General features: G+C 45.1%; 1 protein-coding gene across 3 annotated transcripts; it reads right to left on the reverse strand.

Annotated features, from left to right (window-relative positions):
* Positions 1 to 565: 565 nt before the first annotated feature.
* Positions 566 to 20,547, reverse strand: LRRC32 (leucine rich repeat containing 32). 3 transcript variants are annotated; one of them, XM_006273988.4, is made up of 3 exons: positions 20,231 to 20,547; positions 9,548 to 9,638; positions 566 to 5,326 (listed from the first exon to the last, which is right to left on the reverse strand). In XM_006273988.4, the coding sequence occupies exons 2-3, from the start codon at positions 9,632 to 9,634 to the stop codon at positions 3,386 to 3,388; spliced, it is 2,028 nt and encodes a 675-aa protein (XP_006274050.1). In that variant the 5' UTR covers positions 9,635 to 9,638; positions 20,231 to 20,547; the 3' UTR covers positions 566 to 3,385. The 3 variants fall into 3 exon arrangements, with proteins under 3 accessions (XP_006274050.1, XP_014457004.1, XP_059578607.1); XM_014601518.3 differs by lacking the exon at positions 20,231 to 20,547 and adding an exon at positions 19,957 to 20,222; XM_059722624.1 differs by lacking the exon at positions 20,231 to 20,547 and adding an exon at positions 18,957 to 19,200.
* Between the last annotated feature and the right edge of the window lie 327 nt (positions 20,548 to 20,874).

Below are 20,874 nucleotides of genomic sequence, written 5' to 3' on the forward strand. Positions count from 1 at the left end.
AGAATCCAGACTGCCCCTGGGGCTTGAGATCCCTGTTGGCTTTTATAGAAAAATGTGAGGCTGTCTTTTTTTAGTCTTTCTTACACCTGAAACAACAACACAGCATTTGTGTAACCTGCCTGGAATTGGCTGCATCACCACTTTATTTGCTAAAGCAGTGAGTGCTGGTGGGTACATTAATCATAAGTTTTTTAGAAACCCGTCTCAAAACAGGATGCATGCATTCACCAGGTGGCTACACTGCTCACCTTGCTTTCCCTTTGAGAGCAAAAGTCTTATTAGGTGTCGGGCTGGAATTTGGTTTTCATGGTCATCCCAACAGTCTCCCTGAGGAATAAAGGCCCCTTCCAACAGAAGCCTTTCTATATACTTCAACAGACCTCAGTTCCGGCCCCAACCCTGGTGCTTTCCAGGAGAAATTAATTTTCTAAACCTGAGTTGGTTTGTAGTTGCGCTTTATAATGGCCACTTGTTGCCTTAATTACGGAGCAGCTACCTCTACCCCAGGATACAATGTACAGCAGGAAGGTGCGATCCACATTCCCCAAATAAAGGCCACGGCATGGATGTTTGTCTCCGGAGTACTCCAAACCGGTGCTTTAATATATTCACGTCCGTGCATTTTACAAAGTTGGAAGGTGCATTTGTTTTACAAAATCCCAACAATGAATGCTACAAGCCATTTTCTTACAGAATTACTTTCAAAACATGACTATACAATTATTATTTGTAGTGTGGTAGTTTTGACATTCAGTAGCTGGGTGGGGGCAGTGGGGGGACCCACCAATAACGGACTAGAGCAGCAACTTAATTCAGAGTTTCTTACCTGGCAGGTTTGGATCAGATCAGGGGTGTCAAACTTGCAGCCTGCGGAGATGTGTCGTGTAGCTCATAGGGGGGGCTGGGATTTCTGGGCAAGTGGGAGTGGAACCGGCCACCAAAATCTGGGGCAAGGAGCCCTGTTTGAGGAGCATGTCAGCGGCAGGGGGTGAAGAACAGCCGCATTAACCCCTGAAGCTGTCGCTGCCATGTGCTCCACCACTGTCGCTGCATCCAAATCACCAGGCAGATCCAGCCCAGGCATGGATGAGTTTGACACCCCTGTTATGCTATTTGAGCATTTGGATATTATGCACTGTAAAGTCCGACACTCTTGGCATTTGCACATAATTGAAATCTTGGGGCTTGGTCCCTCTCCTGTAGAGATCGGTGAGCTTCAGCTGGAGTTTGTTCAAGCTCTTGGTGGCTATGTCTTTCTTTCCATCAGGTGGTGATGAATTGGACAGTCTAAGCAAAAAATAGTCAAAGGGTCATCCAAGCCTAACAACCCATTAGGCTAGTGTGATTTAAGAGCAAAATGGTTTCTGTAGCCACAGGCATTCAAGGTGAGTGGATGGGGCTAGCCTTCATATGTAGCCACATTTGACTCCGTAGCCCAAATGACTAGGTATTCATTTGTAGCTGGATTAGCTGGGGACAACATCTGACCCCAGTTGTCTTTCCTGCGCAAGTGTTGGGGGGCTGGACCCACTGATCTTGGAAGGTCCCTTCCAGCCCCTAACATCTATCAATCTCATTATGAAACTCAGTATGAATCCGGAGTGAAGCTCAAATCTACATCTTTGAAGCCATCGTGAGACACTTCAACCACTCTGCCACCACGTGGCCCGGATAGCTTAGTAGAGTAGATGCAAGACTTGTGCGTCCCCCCTAATACATTCTTTAGGTTTGGGGCTTGCCGAACTCATTTTACCGCCTGAGTCCTGGTGTATAGGCCCAGTCCTCCAGCCCCATCCCCTTTCTTTGACCTTATTTTCATGCACCGAAGTGGAACTGTTCACAGGGAGTTTGAAATGGCTGTGTGTTTGTAAAAATACAAATAGTTAGGTCTGATTATTTGCCGCTTGCAGTTCATCCTCTGGGAAAGCTTTTGACAAGCGTCTCCAAAGAAATGAATTTCTTCATGTAAAAGCCAGTAAAATACCTATTGCACTCTCTGGACAAATGTCTCTCCTCTGAGCTGAAGGGTGGAACTGGGATCCTCAGTGCAGATTTCTGTGCCATTTCTAGGAGGCATTATAGACGCTGCTTAGTGTGTGTAAGCATGTCCTCCTGTACTGAGTAGCCCCAGGGACTGTAACTGCCTCATATCTACTCAGGGGTGTCAAACATGACCCTTGGCAGCGGGCAGGTGAGCGAGGGCTGTGCTGATGCAGCCCCACGTGCCCTGTGGCCAGTTAACATATAAGCACTTGTCCTGCTGCCACCACCACTTGAGCTGCCTCCACGGTGACACATGACCACTTGTCCCATTGCTGCTTGTCCCACTGCTTTGGGTGCTTGTGTTGCCCCTGGATCCAGCCCATAAAGGAGCCCCACAGTCCAGACCCATCCTAGGGCATGGAGTAAGATTGACAACCCTGTACTATCTGGTTGCGATCTCCTTAACTCAAGCAATAGAGGCCTATAGTTTTGGGATGGGAGGCCCTTTTGATCCCTAAAAACACCTGGAAATATTTCTTTGTATCAAAGTGGCAGTCCTGAGCGCCATTGACTTTTTGTTCCTGAGATGCCTAGCTTTCTTCTGCTTGCTTTGTACTGAATGGGAAATTTGTGGTTGACTTGGAAGAGCAAAAAAATCACATATTGGTATTTGTCTGGGCAGACCCAAACTGGGGACAAACTGGGCAGTTGCTCAGGGTGGCATAATTGAAGGGGAGGCATTTCTAGTGATCAGTGGTTTCTAGCTGTTTAGCCTGGCTACTTAAGTGATTAGGGAACATTTATTTTGGCCAAGGCAGTGAAATGGCTAGAGCCAGCTCTAGTTCTCACTGGTCTTGCCTCCCGTGGCTTTACCTCCTTTGAAATGAACTGTCCTGAAGTTGTGACACAACAAAACTTGGATCCAAGTGGTATGATTTGTCTGAACACACGGGTTCATTAAGACAGTGCACAAGGACTTATCACACCCGGGGTGTGATTCATTGGTCCACCTATTGTCACAAAAAATTACTTTAAACCATGATAAAAATGTTTGCAAAGATCAAGTATCTAGGGATAGCCAAAGACTGTGCTTTGAGTTTCAGTGATGGTTTTATAGGGCCCCAGGCATTTTTTTTAAGATCAAAAAACCTCATGCAAGCAGAGTTTTACATATGCAGTTTCACAGTTCTGTTTCAGCTTGGAACAAGTGCAACATACAACAAATTCTCCTCCCAGATGTTAGGACATTGCAACCCTAAGCAATGATACTGGTGCAGCCGAGAGCAGAATGGCAATAGGCTTAACGTCCATAGTTGATATCAAAAATAAGAAATGTTTCCCTTCATTTCTGCACACTGTAGCGCAGCACCTGATTCGATGTGTCACCAAGTTAGTCCATGAGCTATGCTTTAAATTGCTGGCCAAACCTTTCTCTGCGGAACCAACAAAACGAGCACACGCCAATGATGATTACTACCAACACCAATGCAAACGTTAGTATAATGAGCAAGTTAATTTTCTTTAGATCCTCTTTTTCACAGTCTTGTGGTTTTATGTTGCTAATGGATATTTCTTCTTGGAAGCCAAAGCTCTTGGAGTACTGGCATGTTATCTGTTCTGCATTGGGGAGCTCTACATTTTTATTCTGGATCATGGCAGAGAGCCAGACATTTTCACAGCAGCTCAGCGGGTTTCCAGAAAGGTACAAGCTCTTTAGAGAAGGCTCTAAAGCCAAAATATTACTTTTCTCTAGCGTACTAAACCTGTTGTTCCGGAGATCCAGAACTTCCAAAGAAGCATCCCGACCCCACTTTGGTAACCAGCTCAGCTGATTTTCTGAGAGATTTAAATATTTAAGGACACTAAAATAAGGCAGGTCGATATTTAAATCTGTTATGCCGTTGCCATGCAATTGCAAATATTCAAGCGAATTTTCCAGTCCTGATAATGCCTTAGCCTCTATTTTCAGCCCTGGGTTTATAGAGAGATCCAAGACAATTAGTGAAGTCTTATAGAAAGTATATTTTGGTAGGCTTCTCAACATGTTGTCAGCTAGGTATAAGTACTGAAGAGTAGGATAATCGACAAACGATATACAGCCATTTTCCTCACCGGCAAGCCTTTGCTTAACTAATCCTGAATACATGCTGCAAAGGCTAATATTATTATTCTGGAGATTAAGCAATTTGATCCTGGGCAGCCTTGCAAAGATATCGAATGGCAAGGCTTGAAGATGATTGCTTTGAATGTAGAGCTCTTGTAAATCGAGCAATGTGCTGGCATCTAGGACAAGGCTCTGTAGCACATTAAAGCTTAAATCAAGAACCCTTAGTGAGATTAATGCACTGTCGTGATTTATGGAGAAAGTCTGGAGGCAGTTTTTACTGAGATTGAGAAACTGGAGAGAGAACATCAAGTCAAAAAATTCAGCTGGGATGGATTTGATCTCGTTATAACTTAAGTCTAAATATGAAAGCTGGGGTAGAGACAGAGCACTTTTATTTCTATGTTGGTTCTGATCTAAAATATGAAAAGGAGCTTCCAGCCAATCTCTTTCCATATAGTCCACACCGTCACGAGGGGATTCTGCAGAAAGCTGAATTAAATTCTTAGATAAATTCAGAAACACCAGCTTGTTCACCTGGGGGAAAGTTGGGAAGTACATAAGCTTGTTCTCACTAAGATCCAGCCACGTCAGATTAAATTCTTCCTCTGACTCCGTGGTGTGAAAAGACTCTATGCTGTTCCTACTAAGGTCCAATATTTGCAGCTGCCTGAGGCTGAAGTCAGCAATGCACGTGATGGAGTTCATGGAGAGATTGAGTTTGGAGAGATTCAGCAGAGCTTCAAAAGCGCCTTCTTCTATTTCCATGATGATGTTGCTGTGGAGGTCAACCTCGACAAGAGCGGGAGACCCCTGAAACGTCCTGCGTGATATCAATGTAATGCTATTTTCTGCCAAGGAAAGGTACTGGAGTGACGGTGCTTCGTGTGTGAAATACTCAGTCATCCCATTGTAAAGGCTATTGTGCGACAAGTCCAATGTGGCGACGTTGGGTAGAAGTCCGACCCCTCGCGTTCTGTGCTGAATAAACCTATCCAATCGATTATGGGCTAAATTGATCTCCACCAAGCTTGTCATGTGTGCAAACACTCCCTGTTCAATAAAACTTATTTGATTGGAGTTGAAATCCAAATGCTGCAGCGATGTGTAAAATGACAGTGGCTTTAAAGGGATATTTTGTATCTGATTTCCAGAAAAATCTATTTTATTTACGTCGGGATGGAGCTCAGGAGGGATATGGTGAAGATCTTTGCTGTGACAGATTGCCTCCATGTTCACCTGCAGAGATGAGGAAAAAAGGGAGTGTTAGTTATCAGCTATGGGAAGTTCAATAGCTTTGCATCGACTCTAAAGCACTTAGAAATCCGTCTCGGATTTCTATTCCCTTTCTCGGCTCACGGTTACATTTATTTCTGATCTTTCTCTAGGCAACAAACTGTTTGACTGTCTTAATATTTCTTCAAAACACAGGGTGGGTTGTAATCTCTTGTGAAAGGAATGACACCAGAATAAAGTCATGTCCACAGAGGAGGAATTAATATACCTATTGATTTCCCAATGGAGACGAGCCCTATCGGAGTGGAGAATTGTGTCCTTACAGTCTTCAGATCTATTATAATGAAAATCAGAGCTCGATAGGGTCTAGTTTGAAAGGCCGTACGTGACAAGGCTCCCACCATGTCCATAGTCGACCAAATCTTTCATTCAAGTTCTGTGGGTTTTGCTCTTGGTACTCACTGACTTCAGCGAAAGTACTCTCCAAGTGAAGGACTCTTCTTTGGGAGAAAGCAGATCAGCCCCGTATAATTAGAAGTTGGGCTCTCACCCCTCAGATATTTGCATTTTCCCTTAATCATTGCTTAGCTATGCAGCACCTGTTGAACTAAAGTTCTCCAGCTACCATAACATCTCTGAACCCTCTCGAGTTTGTCCAGTTCTCTGTTCCTCTCTGCTTGTATTCTCCAAGGCAACAGTTTCTTCCTTTTGGCACCATGACCGCTGGCATATACAACACCGGATGGAGCAAAAACAATGCAATGGGGAATGGGATGAGAGGAGCTCATCTGCGCTGTAGCTGGGGGATATGTTGTGATGTTTGAGGGACGTGGCCTTTCAGCCACAGGTACATTTGAGCAGTCAGACATCAAAGTCAAACTTTTCCCTTGCATGGGTTTGATCGTAATTGAAAGGAGTCGTGAGCATGTATCCAGGGCCAGAACCGAACTGTAGGTTATAAGGAATTTTTGGGAGCATCAAGCTAAAAGGCTTTGTGTAAGCATATGGTCGTACGTGTTGTTAAAATGTAATGCCTACCACAAAGATTAGAAACAAAGAGCAAAATGCCTAGCAAACATCGAATCGGCAGTACCTATCTAGGTACCTGGGCGACTGGGTCATCCATTTGTTACAGAGAGGTAGGAAAAGTGCTTGTTGAATCTTATATTGAGTGTTAGATCCTTAGCGTCTGAGCTTGTGAAGCAAGGGCTGGTATTAGGTCTTCAGAAGGGTTTTTCTTTTTTTTAATTCCTTCTCTAAACATCTGTTTCACAAAAACCCCTGGGTGGATGAACGGCAGGAACATTTAGGAGAAGCTAGGCAGTGTTTTATGAATCACATAAGCATGCGAGTAATGGAGAGTACACATCTCCGGATGTGTGCCGTGTCATAAACATGCCAGACAAAAAAGGTTGCTCATCCAAAACTGAACTCCAGATATTCGTGGGCTGCTGCGTGATGCTTCCCTTGTGATAAAGCTGTCTGAGAGCTCCTGAGCAACCTGCACATTGAAATGTGAACTTTCTGGTCCACACAAATCACAGCTGATGGCTCAAACTGACTTCCCTGAGCCATTAGCTCCTTCCTGCAAGGAAACTATAGAATTGCTCATCTTAAGCTGAACAATGAACAGAAATGGGCTAACCCCACAGTCCCTAAGAAGCCAGCAGGCAAGCAGCTGGGCTAACCAGGAGGTTTTGTTTCCTTCAGCTTGAGGACAAGGGGGAGGCAGAAATGGGTGACGTTACCATGAGACAGACAGATGCTCACATTTTGCAGCCTCACCTGCCATCCCTCCCTGTACCCACTGTCCTATTCCCTGCTTTCGGCACTTGTGTCTACCCAATGCACAGAATGGATGAATATCTCACCCATGCTATACTCCTGCATTTTATTATTTATTTATTCATTTATTATTTATTCCCAAGCAGGCAGAAAAGGAGGGAAAGTTGAAGTGAGTGTGCGGCATAAATTGACTGAGAGAGAGTGTGCAGGAGCGGACACACCTTCTCTCTGTCTCCCTGATCTTTGATAACCCCATAGCCTAAGCACTGGGAGCTCTGCCAGCCCCGTTCTTGTGGGTATCAACATGCATTGCCAGGCAGTGCTAACACCGCAAAAGCTCTTTGCTCCCTTTGGCATTTGCTCTGCATTCATGCACTAGATAAAAATTGGTTCAATGACTGCAGCTCGGGGAAGGTTTGGATTTATCTTTGGATTCAAATTCTGCTCTTGGCTCTAGGTAGAAATGGTCATCTCCTCCCTCTCCCCAAATGTGACTGATAGGATGGTTGGACTTCTGCCCTATTTATCCACAACACCAGTGTTTGAGTGTTCGACTTTGGCCCCAGTCCTCATCTCGTGTTTACTAACCCTGAGTGACGCTAGCTGGCAGGTGATTTGGGGGGTTGGTTTTGGTTTAGTAAAACCAAAACCAGCAGTGACTCAGAGTTGGGTCTGGGTTTTATAAAGCATCAGTCCTCAGGGGCGTTTGCATAATAAGACTCCAGTTATGACCCTTCTTTCTTTTAAAGGTGTCACCACCAGAAAAGTACCTTATAAGACCACGATGCAAATATCAAACAGTGACACATTAGGGACTTCCAATCACTTTCTCTATTTAAGTTAATTTGGTGATGCTGTCTTGCTGGGACACACCATCAGCCGAGGTTGGTCAGTGTCACACCACTGAAATTAACAGTGCTGTGTCAGTTTCCCCCAGCTGGGGATCTGAACCACCGACAGACGGAGAGAGTGTTTTGTCTGCATGGAATTGATCCCAGTTTCCCAAAACGGATGAGAAATTTCTTGAACTCTTCCTTTGCCTGCACAGCTGACTGCAGTTTATAGCAGAGTTGCAGAAATAAGCACATGTTTACTTCTCAAGGAAGCAGCAGATCTACGCCCCACCACAACACGGGGAGGGGACGAGCCTTGTTAGCTGATTGCATGTCTCAATAATGTACGGGGCTGAAACTGTCCTGTTTACAATAGTTTCGTCATTTCTTCCACTCTAGCCAGTGACTCGAGATAGCCAGTCACCTTCCCATGTTCTTTTTATACCCTAGCCCTTAATTTCCCTGGAATTCAGGAAGTGCCTTAATTCAGCAGGGTGGGCAGGAAAGGAATGAGTCCCATAGGGGAGATCTGTGCAGCCAACAAATTATTTTTTTTCCCTATTTTGGACATTCTTTGGGATATGTACTGAACAGCTTCAACATTAAAAAAAAATAGATAAGTATTTTTAAATGGCCTTTACTGTCAGCGGGATAGGGAAGAGACTGAGTGGGGAGCGTGGTCTTCTCTGAATACTATTTCTGTTCTTGTTTCTGTGATGACGACCATATTTTCTCACACACAATGTGCCCCAGAACAAACTATGCACCTTCTGTTTTTCCCTTTGTTCTGCCTTTCAAAACCAGCTTTCCTTGTAGGAAGTAAGTGAGTAGGAGCAGTGAGAGAACGGAGCCTCCTCGTTGCTCTGCCCCCTGCGAGTTGCATGCAGTTTTTACTGCAGCTTTTCCCCGATAAGTAGCAGAAACTGCTTTACTGTATTGCTTGCATATAACATGCACTACAATTTCTAGCAGCTGGCTGTTGGGGGAAAATGGGTGCTGTATGTGAGATAATATGGTAAAAAAAAAAATCTCTGGGCCAAATTCTACTCTGGAGTCGGAGGTTGCGTGAATGGGTGTGAATCCAGTCTCACTCCAGTGTAAATCGGGAAGATCAGTGATAAGCTGGTATGAAATCAGCCTCAGGTTCACTATCACTGTTTCTGCATTTAAATAAGATGTTTTTGGAAGAGAGGCTGGCTTTATGGCTAGGACAGTGGGATTCAGGAGACCTGGGTTTTTATCCTCACTCAGCCACGGGCTTCCCCCAAACTTGAGAGTCAGCTATTGACATTTCTGTGCCTCGAGTCCCATCTCCAATTTGGGGATAAAAATCCTTCCTTTCTCCCTCCCTTCATATTTCTCCCCACAGTTACATTGAAACTCTTAGGAGCCAGGGGGTATCATTACAGAGCAACTTTATAGTGAGATTTCTCCTTGTGGAAAGGGCTTGCATGCTACTATACTAGCTTGCTTAATAACTATTCTCCAAGAATTTGAATTGGTCTAATAAAAGATATCAAATTCACCCAAGGAACCTTGTCTGACTATACTACTGATACATTAAGAGAGACTTGAAGAAGATGATGGCTCTTGCATAAACGCTTACCATTTCACAGGGTGACTCTTCCGAGGGCCGATAGGTAGAGATCCCTTTATTCACCACTGCCAGGAAGAGTAAAATGTACAGTTTCATGGCTCTGCAGGGAAAAGAGAGAGAGTTAGCCGTGTTAGTCTGAAGTCAGGTAGGGTTGATAAATCTACCCTGCCTTCTGTCAGTAGGGAAAAGCAATTGTAATTGGATTTCCAACTAAGCAGAGAGGTAAGTCCGTGCAAGAGGTTCGAAAGCAGTGTCCAGCACAGCAATGCATGTGTATAATCAGATGGATTGAGCAATACCAGAACTCACTGGTCCATTGCTAAGTTTAGTGCAAACTCCTCAATCACCCCCTGTCTGACCCACTCTAGCAGGTACAGGAGATTATGGCTGATGGCAAGGAAAGCACAACACTTCCCTGGGTTTCCCACTGTGTTTTATTCTATCTGTTGTTTGACTGTCAGCCAGATTTTCTCAAAAGCTCATTGCCAGACAGCTCCCAAGAGACCTGACTTCGCTTCAGTACTCCTCTCGTTCTCAATGAGAACTGCTGTGGCCTGAGCAGTCTTCTATGTTGCCTTCATCTTCAGCTGAGCAAACTGGTGCCACTAAATAAATATAAAACACTGGTAATGTTTTCTGTGCTGATGGACCCTCTTATCCCAGGGTATTAAACACTTTCTAATGAAGTCACACAGGACTCCAGTGTGGTCATTGAATATATACAGTTTAGAGGACATATAGTATAAGTCTTCACTACAAATGTTATTTCCCTTTTCACGTATGGATGTGAACGCTGAGAATCCATCCCAGGTACTGACAGACACGTGAAGGTTTATATATACTGGGGATGTCAAAGATACACCTATCATCCAACCCAGGTGCTATCCTGGGTTGGATCTGTACACTACTGTGATGCTTGCTGCATGGGGAGTTTGGGCCCAATAAGGCCCGATGAGTTTGACCCCTCTGATTTACACAAATAGTTCTCAGCCTTGTTAGACTCAAGGCAGTCCTTGGAAAAGGTCAGCTCTTCTTGCCTTTTACTTGTTTCTTGACCACTGAAAAATAATAGAACAAATCTTCTGTTGCAAAGAACTCAGAAAGATGTTTTTGCCACGATGAATGTCTATTTGAAATCTCTGGGTTTATCTTGTGCTCCAGCTTGCACATCCATAAAAGGATCTTGCAGCACCCCAGGGTACCACAGCACTCTGGTTGAGAACCACTGGTCTACGCTTTGTGGTGTGACCTGGATGAGTGGTTCCTGAGCATATTGCCACCCACCTGCTTTCATTCTCCTGCTCCAACCTGGGAATATGCCAGTTTAGGTTGCTGCGAGCATCCCTTTGTGGCTATTCTTGAAATCTCGGTCTCCAGCTTGCTTAGAAGCGGTCACTGAGGATGCCACCAGAAAAGCTTCGTTGGCCTGTTACTGAGTTTCATGCATGAGAGAGAGAGTGAGCAGGTGAGCGAGACCTGCTTGGGACTGTCCCGGCTGGGATAGGCTGGTGGCATTGTATAGACACATCCTAAGTGCCCTAGGAAAATAGTGGGTGCAAAATGGATGGATAGTGAGTGCTGAGACTTGCCAGTGAGTTCAACCACCACTTACGGTTGAAAGTTATCCATAGAAAAAGACAGAAAGTTTTAGGTGACACATCCTCATAATGAAGCTAGAATGTGCATCAGAGCTGGCAGATTGTAGCTACAGGCCCCCAGAGAAAGGGCCGGCCAACAATTTCCCTCTGTCAGACACTACACAGAGAAGGAAAAATTATGAGGTTAAGCATATGCAAAAAGTAACCCAAAATAGGGGGTGCACCTACACATGCAATTAATGCAACTGAATATATTCCAGCTTAATCTGAGCTGGAGTAATCTAATCCCAACATCACCATCTACATGTGTGTTTAAGTGCAGTACTTTACTGCAGTCTAGGATAGTACCTGTGTCTGAATCAATTAATCTACTGTGCATTAATTGCAGAGCATGTGTAGACAGTGTTGCTTTACTGCACATTAAATTAGTCTAATGTGCAGTAAAGTGCACATGTCGATGTGCCCATGGCAGAGCTTTTTTGTTCCTGCAGCATCATCCAACAGCACATGGAAGGATTCCTAGTCAGCCACGATGCCTTTAATAGTACCATTATGCCCATTTTCTAGAAGGTGAGATCAAATATGGAGGTTGAGTGTTTTTTCTTGAGTGTAATTAGTGGTTCCCACTCTCATTTGTTAAAAAAAACCACCCCACTTCCTTGTAAACATGACAACTCTTTCAGCAGCTGCCTCCCAGAGCTCTTCTTGAGGCTAAAAAAATACATGGGGTAATTCCCAGGTGGTGAAACTCTGCTTGCAGAGTCATTGTTTGGACACACCTAGTGACAGGCCGGCTGTCTTTGGGACTTCAGTGCAAAGTGGCTTGGATGGCTAGACACAGAGTGGCACTAGCAGGTGTGCTAGGGTGTGACGTCCGAGAGCTTTTCCTGGGCAAATTCTGGCTAACCTTGTTGTCAGGGCTCCATCTGCAACACGTCCCATCCATCACGCTGCTGCCCGGTCCCGAATCGGACTGACTGAAGGGTGCAATGTGTTTTCCCCTCTGCCCCAAGGCAACACACATCGATTCCCCTCTGCCAGCTGTTTGCTTTCTTCTCGTCATGCCGCTTACTCCATTGTTTGGCATGTTTCTTTATAAACCATTGCCTAGGCTTCCTGTGAGGGAAACCATCTACCTTCCTCCTTGCAACAACAGCAAACAGCAGGGATGGCTCCAGGAAACGAGTCACATGCGACGCTCTCTGTTTACAGAACATGTTTTCCTTATTCCAGTTTAGAAAAAACCTATGCGGGAAGGTGGGGGAGGCAAGGAAGAGATCCCAGAGATTTGGGAGCTGTGAGATATGTGTGTTTTAGTTGAGGACCTAGCACTTATTGCCCTGTGATTAAAGTTTCTCGGCTTCCTTTATGCCTGAGTTTCCCCCTGCCTAAAACAGCTAAGAGTATGCATTTTACAGGGTGATTGTGAAACCTTCTGACTCCTGCTAGCAGAGCTGTTCCCAGAGGTGAGTTGATTAAATGGGATCACAATCTACAGGACAGGAGCTGTCCATGAATTCCCTCCCCACTTGTTTCAAAATAATCCAATTTTATCCATCTTCAGAGCATACTGTAGAACTTTGTGGGGTTGGGTTTGAGCTGCTGATGTTGAAGAGGGACTATTATTTGCAGTATCAAACGTTCATCCAAGACTAATGTCCCAGTAAGCTACTGTGACTAAGACATACTGGTTTCTTAGTCCACCATATACAAGGGAGGGATGTAGCCAGTATAACAACTGGCTGCTTTTCATTTTCCAGCCAGAATGACCAAGGACCCATTTACATTGGGGTCTACTGGGGGTGGTCTTTGACCTGAGCCTGGAGCAGGTCTTAAACTTCCAACTCTGGAGAAGTAGCAAGACCCGTTCACCGCTCTGTCATTGCACCCGTCATCAAAGGCATGCCCTAGGTGTACTGGAATACAGAAAAAAGGCCAAAATGTTTATTCACTATTTGCAATTTTTAAATAATAGCAAGGAAACTATGCCACTGGGTGGACACCTTCCATGTCTAAATCTAAAGGAATGACCCTTGATGGATACTGGTAGACAAAGGCACACATTCTTGTACATCCCTGCTGGGTCCAGCACCATCCCATGCAACCATGAGCGTGTCCTATTTCCACTGGAGTCTCTAATGTCCCGCTAGACAGGTGAACCTTCCCGCGTTAAAGCTTGTGAAGGCCTTGGGAACCTTCAGTGTGCAGAGGCTTTTAGTAGGAAGCATTTTTCTGACTAAAAGGAAATTTTCTTTTGCACATTGAGGCCTAGGACAGAAGTTTCATACACTGGTTTGACCCAGATCAGTTAAATCTGATACTACCGTCAACCACGTTTATCTTAAACCAGTTCCAGCCATTTTGAAACTGGTTTATGTGCACTGAGCTTTTCTGTTCTGTTACAGGTTTAAACCCGTTTCTGATGACTTAAACCAGTTTATGTGTCACTTCTGCCCACAGCCTACAGGCTTTCAAGGACTTGACAAGTTTTAGTAAAGGAAGGTTCACATATCTAGCGGGACACTGGTATTTGCCCTCCCAAGGAGGTGGGGAAAGAGGGGCATACAGGGCCAGATTCTCTTCCTATTGCATCCGAGTCCACTTAGATGTCTGAATCTATTGCACCCTGTGTGACTCCTGAAAATTATTGAATGCATCTGCTTCTGTAACGGTGTCATCTGCTGCATGGGGCCATTGCCTTTTGGATGGCAAGGCCCCAAAGACTGAGCTACAAAGCAGCCGGGAGAGGAAGAAAGACAGTTTTTCAGGGACTTGAGCAGAATGGCAGAGAATTGCACTTAGGCGCCTAAGTCCACTTGCACACCTAGTAGCCGGGACAGTCTGGCCTAGAGCGGCTCAGTGACTTGCTGTGTGACCTTGGGCCAATTAGTAGTGGAGCAGAAAGCTGCCTAGAAGAGGCCTAAGGTGAGAGTCGCATTGGTATAGGAATCCAGTGTAATCTGTTGCCAAGCTCCTGCCCTAACCATTGGGTCAGATGGCATCTCCATATCTCAGGATTAATTGCTGCGGACGATGGGGTACCGGGTCCTTGTGTTCATGAAGCCTCTTCTCCTTTTGGTTCTTTGCAGCCTCAAGTACCCTGTGGACCTCCCCACTGTGCATCCCTTCCCTTCATTAGTAAATGCACATGGCCGGGCCTGTGGGGAGGCTGCTAGAGCAGGGATGGAGACCCAGAGAGTCCTGCAGCCATCACTGAAGTCTAACCACCAACATCTGGACTGATGGTGTTGACAGCTGTGCTCAAAAGCAATTTGGGAGCAGCAAAAGTGGTAACTTGATATCACAGGAGCTGTTACTGAGCCTGCAGCACAGGCAGCTTCATTCCCAGCTTGTTCCCATTAAAGTCAGAGGTAACATTCCCACTATCTTCAGGACTGAGTCTTTAACCACTTTAAATATTCTGTCTTTCTACCTAGAGCCCATCTGTGGTTGGATTGCAAATGACTTTCTGAGAAAAAGATTCATCCTTCTCTCTCCTGCCCTGTGTGACATCTTAGTGGAGGCCAAGGAGCGCATCCTCTAAAAAGACAAAGCATGGGAGAGATGATGGGTGTTATCTCCATTTCACAGGTGGGGAAACTGAGACACCGACTGTCAAGGTTTTGCATGATGGCAGCACTGATAGTTAAAGACTTATCTTTTAATTCTGAGTGCAAGGTTTTAACCACGTTCCCCCACACTCCCTTGCATTAAACTTTATGCATTAACACGTGTGAACTATTTCAGGTGCACGTTTCAAAAACACACCCCAGATTTCCCTGCGGTTAGATTGGCAGACAATAATTAGCGAGGATTTTCTCCTCCAAACAGGGACCCCAAACTGAGGGGAAGCACAGTAATAAAATGTGTCCTATCAAAGCTTCCCAGATCACAAATATGCCCCCCTTCCCAACAGGCCTGATTCCCCTGCACGCCAAACTCCCCAGTGCAAGGCATTACTGGCTTTCAAGAAAAGAGTATATTACATTTACCTTATTTCACAGCTCCATTACTTGCATTCCCACTCACTGCTTATCATGCATAGGGAGGTGGTGCTCGCCCCATCCTTGGGGGTTTTCAAGAGGAGACTGGACAGGCACCTGGCTAGGATCACATGATCCCAGGTTTGGTGACCCTTTTCTTGCAGGGGGTCAGACTAGATGGCCCACTGAGGCCCCTTCCGACCCTATGAATGGATGTAACTACAACAATCTTATCCAGCTTTGCAGAATTGATTCAACTCTGGGAGAAATTAGATCATCCTTTTGATTTTCACTCTCACCCATTCAGGATGTGAAGCACTTCATTGGGAACTCTGGGCAGCCTGGGATGACACTTGTGAGCCTTTTAAAGGAAATAGCCTTATATGGGACAGCGTCTGCTTGAAATGCTGTCCCTTGTTTCCCTTTTCACTCCTCCCCTGATTGCTTTCCGGGTCCTAATAGCCACTCTGGTGGGGTGGGAAAAGCAAAAAGCGGCATGCTGGAGACCCCCGACCCAGGAAAAGCGCAGGTTGAGAAATCCGGGTGTTTTGGCTGTGCTGTGCTTGCAGGATCGGGGCCCCTGTTTGCCCAGAGGAATATTTGCCTTGTCTCTAGACTCCATTGTTTAGCTGGCGTAGGGATCAGTCACCGTGTTTACTTTTGGCTTCTGTGTCTGCAAGACACATTCCTGAAGGCTTGCAAAGAGCCGCAGAGCGTATGACAGGGACCCTCCGAATCCCTGATACCTCCCTCTCTGTTGCAACCGGTGAATGAGGACGATACATTAGGAAATCCAGTGACTGATGCCAAGCAAGCCCTCGATCTGGACCCTTTAGTTAAAGGAGTGATCCTTATTCCCATGGGTCGTCGTGCTGATCGATTTGCCCTCTGTGTTAAGAAACGGCTGTCCCTCCCTTGGAAGTAAATGGGAATTCATTGTCAGCCAGAATAGACATGTATGATGTCCCTGTATGGATGAGTGGGATACCCTCAAATAAAGCAAAGGCTGCTGGATTGATGCCCTGCTATGTGTGGCAAGCTGTTTGACTCCTGGCAGGGAGCGTGCCGTGCTCCATCTGCCTGTCTCTTCAACCAGGACATTTTTTTTTTTGACTGAATTTGTCTATTAGAGTCATTTCAGATTTCCTGAGAGTCGATTTACACATTTATTAGTTCATGCTGCCCTCTTGGGCTGGCTGCTCATCAGCCACGTGTCTCTTCCTACCTACAGACCTGCCTCTGACAATCCCTCCCTATGTTCATGCCACTGCCGTCTCCAAATCTCACCTGCCCAGATTTTTAAGCTGGGGTCTAAAAAGAGCTCTTGGAAATAGGACCCTTGTTATCCTGGGAGGCGCAGGCATCGGGGCTTATTTAGTGGAGCCTGTAGCGATGTGATGAGGAATAGTGAATAGAGAAGGGGAAAATCATTTATGACTGCCAGGGAAGTTTTTTGCCCATCAGCTTGTCTGGTCTCCAGCAGATGGATGCTCATCAGCCTGCTGCATTTGGGTCTCTTCACACTGAGCCCATGTGTTGCTAGATTTCTCTTGGTCTGAGCAGGCAGGGGCACTAAATCATTGCTCTGGCACCTCTCCTAAAGACAGGCTGGGTGCAATCCCATCACAGCAGTGGGACCTCATCGCCCAGCTGCTCTAAGCTCTCTAGATCAGTAAGGATACCCTTTTTTCAACATCTATCTGTGTGCTCTCTCTGCATTTCCACTTTACCTCCTGGGAGACACGTGAGAGTGCCCCGAAAGTGGGCACGGTCACAAATATCCACTTTAGGAAAGATTTAATAAACTCCTCATCCCGTTGTCGGTCCCCAGCACTGATCTAAATGCAAACTCTTTCAAAGACCCTGAAACACTTGGCTAATTTTCCTTTGCCATTGTATCTACATAGATTTGCTCTTCTAGGGTGACAGGGGTGTAGGTTGTGGCCATGTTGGTCTAAGGACATAGGCAGACAAGGCTCTTTGGATGAATCTGATATGTCTTATTAGACCAACTCAAATAGCTGGGGAAAAAATGTCTTAGCAAGCTTTCAGGGTTAACCCTTGACGAAGGGTTTTTAAACCCGAAAGTTTGCTAAGCAAATTTTTTCCCCAACTATTTAAGTTGGTCTAATAAAAGAGAGCAGATTCACCCAAAGAACCTTGTGTCCCTCTTCTAGGGTTGGACTGTAATGCTCCTTAGCTATTTATCTCTTCAAAGAGCGGTGGAAACATCGGCTAGTTAGAGCCTTAATACCCCAGAAACGTACGGTAAGTGCCGCTCCCAGACCGTGAAATGGAGGTATCGACGTCAAAAGGAGCTGAGGGTAAGAGTGACCCTGTGGAATCGGGCCATGGTCACGGCAATAATCACTGGCTGCTTGTTCTCCCCCTGAACGGAGCTGCGTTTTACTCCTGATGGTTACAGACATGCCCTTTCAGAGCAACAGCTTGACTTAGCTGTGAGTTCGACCACACCTCTCATTCACAAGCTGTTCCCAGCCTCTTCCCAGGGTAACCAGAAGCAGGAAGTTGTAAAAATCCCCAGAGCCGAGTCTTAAGAGACTTCCAGAAATGCATTGCAAATTCCCAAGGGCTTCAGATAAACATTTTTTCCTTTTAAGCGATGATGTGAGCTGAACCTCCAGACCTCCTGGAGTTTGCCTGCCACTAATTTCCTTGTTCCTCTAATGTGCAGGGCAACTTCTGCTCAGAGCTCTATGAATAAAATTCCCCCAGCCAAGTAAAAATAGTCTCTTTGCTAAGAAAGCAATCCTCATCTCCAGGGCGGGGTTAGGTAGAGACCTGCTATCTTCTAGCCTGCCCCCATGCAGAAGGTGTCACCAGGGGGGAGCTGTTTCAGGGCACTGCATCCAGGTGTCCCAAAGGATGGATGAAGCATAAAGAGTACGTGTATTGAATAAAACCCAGCCTCTGGGTCTTGCTTAAGACCCACTCCGGGTACATCTTCAAGCATCTGTGCCTTCAAAAACAGCCCAACAGGATTGTCCTACTGCTGCCTTTGCTCATGACACCAATGTGAGGATGCCGCACTTGTCTTGTGGCCACTGCCACAAACTTGACTGGTTTTCCTAGAGCTCCCCAGCACAAAATGAACACAAAAATGCCCCCTTCTGCTCCCCGGTGCCATTACATCAATTCTCCGGGCCCCTTTTTAACTTGTATTTTCCCTTCCCTCTTAAAAATAGCAAACCCACCACAGTCCTCTCTTTTCTGTTCAAAAATCCCAATTTTTTTCCTCCTATTTTTCTAGGAGGAAAAATAACCATTCCTTTCCCATTTAGGGAAAAGCAATTAGCCTCGGTGGAAAGTGTTTCCCCCTACTTTCACAAACTTTCTTTAGCTTCCTTCCTTTTTCCAGTCGGAACAAAATAAGCCAACGTAAGGACTGAAAGTGCGTGTGTGTTGGGGGCAGCAAAATGAGGGGCGATGTCTGAAAATAATAACCCGATTGCAATAGAAAATGCACGAGGGGCTTGGCTACCTAATTTTACAGGGAAGCTGCTGAGATACTTCAGTGATGGGCACAAGTGTGAAAGACAAGCAGGAAAGCAACTGTGACAAGTTCCTGAAAACTGAAATGAAATACCAGAACTTTTCCCCGTATGGAAAAGAAAATACCCTGCAAAGCATTACAATTTAGCAAAAATGAGGATTTTTTGAACAGCTCTAAAGTGGACCAGAGGGGTTTTTTTGGAGGAAGTTTCCCCCTGCTTTCATTCCAGCTGAATTCAATCTTTAAAGAAGAATTCAGTCAGATATACAGATTATATAACTGAAAATGAGAGAAAAAGACACCAGGAAATTCATTTCAGATACCTTTGGCTGGAAACAGTGTTCAGTGAGCCTTCCTGTGGTTAGTGTGTCATTCTTGAGAAGAAAAAAAAGGTCAAAAATGGTATCCTCTAACTCAGCAATAACTCTTTGCTTGAAAAATAAAAATAGAAGAGAGTATACAGCTTTTTGGTATCTGAGTAAAAACAAAAAAAATCACTATTTCAAAATATCAACAAATTTAAAAATAGCTGAAAACACTTCCCTTTTATAGTTTAAAAAGAAGTCTTCTGTTGTGATTAAGCCTGATTTTTATGTAGGAAACACACACACACACACACACACACACACACACACACACACACACACGCTACAGGGTTTGGCTTTCCAATATTTTCTCTGAGGTTTCTATGTTGGGAAGTTTGATATTGTTGAATTTTCCTCATCTATGGCACCAAGTCAGCCTTGACCCAGGATTCAGAAAGAGGGTTTTGAAAAGTAATATTCAGCATTGAGAGAGCTCTTTTCTGGTTTGAGTGCACTGTATAAACATCTATTAATCATCATGACATACCAGGTGCAAAAAAGCAGTTCCTACCAATAAGTTATTTTTTGCCCACCGTAAAATCTGAGCTACCATGTTTTTTCCTGCACTTAGAGCAGAAAAAAACCCCTCTGATATCTCCTGCACTATGTCCCAAGTATGGGATGTGTCTCTTAATAAGATGGCATCCAGTTAAAATAGATATTGTTATGCCCATTTTACAGAGAGGTTATGTGACATGCCCAGGGCCATGCTGTGAATCAGTGCCAGAGCTGGAAAGCATCTCAGTCCCTGGTTAGCAGTACTTAGCATACTAGCTCCCAAAGCTGGACTTTCTGTATGATGATTAGGTTCTTTATCTATACCCCAAATACTCTGGGCGCTGTATATATGTATATAAAAAAAAAGAGTAGTTTGTGCCCCACAGATCTTCCTACAAGTCTTAATCCTGTTGTCATGAATAAAGCAGCAATATCACCGTAGATCTGTTGTCAAACTTACCCGTGCTTCCTTAACTTAACATGATCCGCATCCTTGTAATGAAGCTCCCCAGTGAATTAAGCACAGCTGTATGCAAAGCGCCTGTTGCACGGTATGTTTAGGCAGTTATTCAGGCTCTTCAGAAATGCAACATATGTTATTTATCTGGGACCTTCATCCTCTGTGATAGCTTTACGGGGCTGGAGCTCTAAATCCCCTTTTTCTCCTGCAGTCAGAGAAAGGCTTTGGCTCCTTTTCCCTGTCGAATCAAAGTTTAACGCGGTTCTGCTCATACCTGCTGTGCGGCTGAAGGAGGAGTTTCCACTTCTGCTTGCAGTGCTCGGTCTCTCGGACGCTCCTTCCAGTGAGGACTGAGGAAGGGCTTCCTTGGGGAAGTAGCACCTCTGCTGCATGCCAGCTGACTAAAACTCGGAGAGCTTAGAGAGAAGTTTAAGTCACTGACAGCAAAAAAAAAAGTACTCCCCAAAGACCGGCCCGTGAATTCATTCCTCAGCAGTCTTCAGCCTTTATATATTCCCAGGCTCCCCTAAGCACGTGAATGCATACCTCGGTAATAGTTTTAAAATATGCCTGTCCTTTGCTCTTCTCTTTATTTTCCATTTCGCTCGTTTAAGTTTGGCTGATTTCCTGGAGTTTCTCAGCTGGTGATTACACTCCTCTTGTATTGACACATTTAAACATTCTGCGAATACCACAAAAATCCCCTTTGCACTCTCGAGGGCCCGGGCTCCTGCTGAAACACATCGTATCTGTCCTACAGATGTGCAGATCCCGTTCAAGTTTCATTCGTTTTCAGATGCTTGGGTACAGATCCTCCGGTGAGTTGATTGGGGTAAATCGGAAATATTCCACGGACAGCAGTGGATTTGTGCTCTCGTTTATGGGAGTCACATTTGGCCCTTTGGACCACATCTTCCA

This window comes from Alligator mississippiensis, chromosome 1 (genome assembly GCF_030867095.1).
Source record: "Alligator mississippiensis isolate rAllMis1 chromosome 1, rAllMis1, whole genome shotgun sequence".
In the NCBI taxonomy this organism is placed as follows: Eukaryota; Metazoa; Chordata; order Crocodylia; family Alligatoridae; genus Alligator; species Alligator mississippiensis.